Raw genomic sequence first — 6856 nt, 5'->3', positions numbered from 1 at the left:
TAGATGTTTATAAATCATTTCAGTCGTTGATATAATAATTAAAGGTCGACTGAACATGAATTATATTATACAATTTAAAGCACATTTCTGTGTATGCACGCGAACCCGTCTAACGTAATTGTTATTTCGCGGTTATATAAAGTAGCAAATTATCGTTCCTGAATAGGTGGCGCCGTGGTAGCCGATCCTGTTCTTCAACTTCCGGTTTCTGCACTGTGCAACTATTACAGTTGCAATTTTGATTAACGATGTAATCATATCATGGACACCAGGACATGCCAATATAGCTGGCAATGACGAGGCTGACATCCTTGCAAAAACAGCAGCACAGGAAGCAAAAGAACTACCACCGGAAAATAACGTCATAACACTACAGGACGTCAAACAGGCAGCCTATAAAAGTACAGGAGAAAAATGGCAGAGAAGATGGGAAATATCTGAGAGAGGCAGGGACCTTTACGAAAAAATACCAACTACGAAACACTCAATTATGTATGATTTTCCCACTAAAAGACATTTCAGTATATTCGTCCAACTAAGAACTGGCTATACAGAACTCAACTACTACAAGAACCGAGTAGGCCAAACCAACGGCATAGAATCATGCAACTGTGGAGCACCTGAAACACCTCACCATTTCCTTCTGGAGTGTCCCTGCTATGAGAACGAACGAGCAGATATGTTACAACAAATATCCAAAGAGGTCGGGATCAGAAACCTGAATTTAGCTACTATGCTAACGAGACTAGACGGTGAGAACACCGAAGAGACAAAAGCCAAACTACAAACAGTGGCACATTACATTGACAGAACAGGCAGATTTGATACTGCTGTTCCTCAATCCCAATCTTAACCAGCACATACTAATTTAAAGCACAGAGAAGAAAATACGCCGAGAAAAACGCACCAAAGAGAAAACCTGCACATTGGGAAAATTCGTGCCAACAGGCCTTAAGATTGAGGATTGAGGAACGATGCCAAGTACATGTTGTTGTGTACCTGGATGTCATTTAAGAGGAGGACATGCATTTCCAAATGACTTAAAAAGAAGAGAAAGTTGGATCAACGCCATGGCCCATACGCAGATTGGACGAGAATACGATGAAATCGTGGAGTCCATCTCAATCAGCTGTTGTTTGCAAGGCACATTTTACTGAAAAAGACTACGTGCAGGAAACTATTCATGGTAAAACTCTATTTTCTTTTTAAAATATATAGTTATATATGTAATTGCCATGCGAATAAACCAAAGTTTGTTTACAACCGTAATTATCGTTTTAGAATAAAAGGGGGTGGTTAATTCAAGACGTCATAATTTTTTGGATTACGATTCAATGTGATCTGTTTGAGATTTTTTGGTGCTTGCTACAATTATAATGATTTCTTACAAGAGGTATATCATACTGAGAATTATTTTAGCAGTAATTATGCTAATGTAGTAATGACAGGAATGCATAAGCTATGCCTCATAGACTTTCTTGAAAAATATCAATGACAATGTTAACATGAACAAAACAATGACATGCTCTCATCTATATTATAGTTATTTAGGTACAAACAATGTATGTTTGTTGCATACGTCTCTCATTGTTTGTCCTCATTAGAGCTTATGTTTGTATGTTTGTCAATATGCCGAATCAAAATAAAGTTTTACTTACTTACTTACTTACTTTGGATTTACATAACATACATTTTGATGTACATTGATTCAGGCTAACATAGTTTTATCCAGATTGTAATGAATAAATCTAGTTAATATTTTGCCAGGTAGTACAAAGTATGCATTGCTAATGGAAGTTCATTTAATTATCAAAAAACTAATGTTTTATAACCTTTTTCAGGGTGCAAACCCACCATACAGAGACTAAGGTCTACTGCCATTCCCAGCCTATTTTCCTGGATTAAGCAAGAGACTGAATCGTCCGCAAAAAGAAAAATCAGGGCAGTTTCCTGTGAAAACAAAAGAACTAAACTTGATGAATATTGTAGTAGAAATCTAGAGGAAAGTTTTGATTGTAAAGTTGGTTTTCCTGAAGAAGTCATTCATACTGCAGACAGGATTTATGACTGTCCACCACCAACTGCCGAGCTAATGTTGAGCTTCACAGATGGAATTACGCAAACACCATCAATGCCTATATTTTCAGCAGAGAATTTTGAAATGAAGACACGTGACACAGCCATGCATTTTTATACCGGTTTAGAGTTGTATACTAAATTTTTATTTGTTTTCACCACACTTGGTCCAGCAGCACATTGTTTGAGATACATATATTTTCAAATTGATAGGGTGTCATTTGAAAATCAGTTTTTTTATGACTTTGATGAAATTGAGGCATTATACAACCAACTTTGAACTGTCTAGATTCTAGATTGAAACTAGTGTTAAGAATATTGTGTAAACATGGATTGTTTTTATGTCTAAACAGTGGTGTGAGGCTAACACTTGGCCATTAAGTGGTTTAGTCAGGTATTTTTCGCCATCCAACTTCAAATTAAAGTTTCCTACAACTTGGATTATTATTGACAGCACAGAATATCCCGTGATAAAACCTAAAGCTCCTAGAGCTCAGGCAACCTTTTCATCATATAAAAACAGAAACACTGAAAATACTTGTATGTTCGACACTGGTGGTTTAGTCAACTATGTCTCTAATGCATATGTTGGTTGTACCAGTGACTGTGAAATAGTTGAAAGATGTAGAATAGTTCAATTATGTGATCCAGGTGACAGTGTGATGGCAGGCAAAGGTTTAAATGTGCAAGATTTGTTTGCTCACTTTTTTCAAAAAAAGAAACAGAATTAGTTCCAAAACTCTTATACGGGATAGAAAAGTCTCCAATTAACATGTGCACATAGAGCTAATTATTGGACTTGGCAAAACATACAAAATTCTAATAAATCCTATGAATGGAACTGAAACAAAACTTTCATCTGAAATAACATTTAGTTGTTTTATGTTGTGTAATTTTAGAATTTTTATTGTGCCAAAGGATGCATAAATAAAAGTGACACAATGAAGTTTGTTCTGATATATATATATAAATATTATTTACAATTACATGCACATGTAAATTGTAATGCATATAAAAATAAGGAGATGTGGTATGATATTCAGTGAGTTTATCGAACCAAAGTGCATAAGAAATGGGTTAAGCAGTTACAGGTGTTACTGTCACCGTACAATCTCCAACAATTAGAAAAACTTGTACCGTGTAAACAATTTCAGAGATCTTACAACTAAGTTTGACTTTGGTGAATTGTTTATATCTGTTGATGTAAATATAAAAAAGAAGATGTGGTATGATTGCCAATGAGACAACTCTCCACTAGAGACCAAATGACACAGAAATTAACAGCTATAGGTCACAGTACGGCCTTCAACATTGAGCAAAGCACATACCGCACAGTGAGCTATAAAAGGCCCCGAAATGACAATGTAAAACAATTCAAACAAGAAAACTAACGGCCTAATTTATGTACAAAAAATGAACGAATAACAAATATGCAACACATCAACAAACGACAACCACTGAATTACAGGCTCCTGACTTGGGACAGGCACATACGTGTACATACAGAATGTGGCGGGGGTTAAACATGTTAGCGGGATCCCAACCCACCCCCTAACCTGGGACAGTGGTGTAACAGTACAATATAAGAACGAACTATAAAAAATCAGTTGAAAGAGGCTTAACTCATCAGATGGATAAATACAAATACAAGTGGACGTGGCCGGGTAGTTGTACATCCAAACAACAAAAAGACACTAAGTACAGATCTGAGAGTACTCGCATTTACTGACAGCTAGTTCAAAGCCACTAACAACTGATAAAAAAATCTTGCATCTTAGACTAAATTATCAATCCGTAAGCTCCCTTTAGAATTTTATAAATTTTAGATTTTACATTTCTGAGTTATGGGGTTTTATTCATTAAAAAAGGGGGGATTTTCCAGTTTTGGACAACAACTCAAAAATGCTTTAAGCAGTTCGCATGAAACTTTGGTGAATTATTTATAGCTATTGATGTAATCTCCCTATTGATTTTCCTAAATTTCAAATATGACATTGAGAAGAAATTGAACTTTATTTGTTTATAGTCTGGCAACAGATTTATTAAGTATTGCGCAACAGCAAGAAATCTTTAATTGAATATAAATTCAATTCATATAACCAATTTCAAGTTCTTTGACTACATTTATTCAGAAACTATAATATGTGAAATATTTAATTACAACCAAATTCAGACTTGTATCAAGCTTGAATATTGTGTCCATTTTTGCCCAAACTGTTCAGGGTTGGACCTCTGCAGGTGTATCCAGCTGCGCTCAGCGAATCAGTTTATTTCTTAATTAAGAACTCCTTTTTGTTGAGCCTGTGACTTTTCACGCAGAAAGCTCGACATAGGGATAGTGATCCGGCGGCGGCGTTAGCTAACTTCTTAAAAGCTTTATATTTTAGAAGGTGGAAGGTCTGGATGCTTCATACTTTGTATATGGATGCCTCATGTTACGAAGTTTCAGTCAGTCACATGTCCAATGTCCTTGACCTCATTTTCATGCTTCAGTGACTACTTGAAAAAAAAGTTGAGATTTTTTGTAATGTTAAATTCTCTCTTATTATAAGTAATAGGATAACTATATTTGGTATGTGCGTACCTAGCAAGGTCCTCATGCCCGTCAGACAGTTTTCACTTGACCTCGACCTCATTTCATGGATCAGTGAACAAGTTTAAGTTTTGGTGGTCAAGTCCATATCTCAGATACTATAAGCAATAGGTCTAGTATATTCGGTGTATGGAAGGACTGTCCAACTGGCAGGTGTTATCTGACCTTGACCTCATTTTCATGGTTCAGTGGTTATAGTTAAGTTTTTGTGTTTTGGTCTGTTTTTCTTATACTGTATGCAATAGGTCTACTATATTTGGTGTATGGAATGATTGTAAGGTGTACATGTCTAACTGGCAGGTGTCATCTGACTTGACCTCATTTTCATGGTTCAGTGGTCAAAGTTAAGTTTTTGAGTTTTGGTCTTTTTTTCTAATACTATATGCAATAGTTCAATTATATTTGGTGTATGGAAATATTTTATGATCTATTTGTCAGTCACACAGGTTTTTTTTTACCTTGACCTCATTTTCAAGGTTCATTGCTCAGTTTTAAGTTTTTGTGTTTTGGTCTGTTTTTCTTAAACTATAAGCAATAGGTCAACTATATTTGTTGTATGGAAGAATTGTTAGCTGTACATGCCTGCCTAGCATGGTTCATCTGACCTTGACATCATTTTCTTGGTTCATTGGTCAATGTTTAGTTTACTTGGTTAATGCTAAGTTTATGTGACAGTTGTAATGAAGCTTTATATTTAGGACTATCAACATAATATCAATGATTAGTAAAGATGGCGAGACATTTCAGCGTGTGCACTCTTGTTTCATTCATAAATTACTTTATACTTGGAAATATAATTTTGCTTGGAGTTTCTCAAAAAAGTATTGTCATTGAAAGAGTTGACATGTTGCAATGTACATTTATTCTACATAGTTCTATGGTACCAAATCAAAAGTTTATATAAAAGAAAGAAGTCAAAGGTTTCCCATCATAGTTTAGTTACATACTTTTTTTTTGTACCTGAGGTCGTTGAATATAGATCATTTTATATAAATAAGGAGATGTGTTATGATTGCCAATGAAACAACTATCATCCATACATTGTACCTACCAGTAACAAACCACATTTGCGAAGTTGAATAAAACACAGTTGATAACATTTACTTATTACTAAAAAGAAAATGCCAAACTATTTTAAACAGTATTTGACTATAAACATAGATAAAAAAAGGTACAAAGTGGACATAATGCACTAGTTCATAAACAAGTGAGAACAATCGCCTTCATATAGTGCTCAGAATATGACATTCATAAAAACTTGTTCAATATCATTAGAGAACTCTAAATCTTAAATACTGAAAGCCACCTCTGATAAGTACAATGTACTATGCAAGATAATGATATAACTGGACTAAAAATACACACAACCTGTAATTAACTGCCTTTACAGCGCTTTCGCGCTTTGATTATACACTGCCTACCAGTTTTTGGTTGGTTTCGTGTTTGTCTTTAGATTTCTATACCAGTGGTTTGTTGTCACGACATGTTTGTGTATTTTATATCTGACTAGGCTATATAGGTTTTGCTCATTGTTGAACACAGTAACATGGTTTTTAATTGCTTACATCCACATCATTTGTACTCTGGTAAAAGGTTGTCACATTGGCAGTCATACCACGTCTCCTTATTAGCTCACCTGGCCCTTGGGCGTCCGTCGTTAACTTTTACAAAAATCTTCTCCTCTGAAACTACTGGGCCAAATTTAACCAAACTTGGCCACAATCATTATTGGGGTATCTAGTTTAAGAATTTGTCCGATGACCTGGCCCGCCAAACAAAATGGCCGCCATGGCTAGAAATAGAACATACGGGGAAAATGTAGATTATGGCTTATATCTCTGAAACCAAAGCATTTAGAGCAAATCTAACGGGGTAAAATTGTTCATAAGGTCAAGATCTATCTGCCCTGCAATTTTCAGACGAATCAGAAAACCTGTTGTTGGGTTGCTGCCCCTGAATTGGAAATTTTGCAGTTTTTGTCGAGCCTGCGACTTTTGTCGCAGAAAGCTCGACATAGGGATAGTGATCCGGCGGCGGCGGCGTTAGCTAACTTCTTAAAAGCTTTATATTTTAGAAGGTAGAAGACCTGGATGCTTCATACTTTGTATATGGATGCCTCATGCTACGAAGTTTCCGTCAGTCACATGTCCAATGTCCTTGACCTCATTTTCATGGTTCAGTGACATT

At 35.6% G+C, this 6856-nt stretch overlaps 1 protein-coding gene across 1 annotated transcript; it reads left to right on the top strand.

The window, feature by feature from the left end:
* Positions 1-539: 539 nt before the first annotated feature.
* On the top strand, positions 540-3022 carry LOC127706066 (uncharacterized). Its single transcript, XM_052210522.1, has 2 exons — positions 540-1186; positions 1842-3022. The coding sequence occupies exons 1-2, from the start codon at positions 1102-1104 to the stop codon at positions 2354-2356; spliced, it is 600 nt and encodes a 199-aa protein (XP_052066482.1). The 5' UTR covers positions 540-1101; the 3' UTR covers positions 2357-3022.
* Positions 3023-6856: the final 3834 nt, after the last annotated feature.

Source organism: Mytilus californianus, unplaced genomic scaffold, assembly GCF_021869535.1.
Source record: "Mytilus californianus isolate M0D057914Y unplaced genomic scaffold, xbMytCali1.0.p SCAF_6, whole genome shotgun sequence".
NCBI lineage: Eukaryota > Metazoa > Mollusca > Bivalvia > Mytilida > Mytilidae > Mytilus > Mytilus californianus.
This window is presented reverse-complemented; position numbering and strand designations above follow the sequence as displayed.

What these genes read in the sequence shown, in the direction of transcription:
- LOC127706066 (XM_052210522.1), top strand. Translation starts at nt 1,102, where the DNA reads ATGAAATCGTGGAGTCCATCTCAATCAGCTGTTGTTTGCAAGGCACAT. An exon ending in CGTGCAGGAAACTATTCATG is followed by an intron (nt 1,187 to 1,841) that starts GTAAAACTCTAT and finishes AACCTTTTTCAG; the next exon opens with GGTGCAAACCCACCATACAG.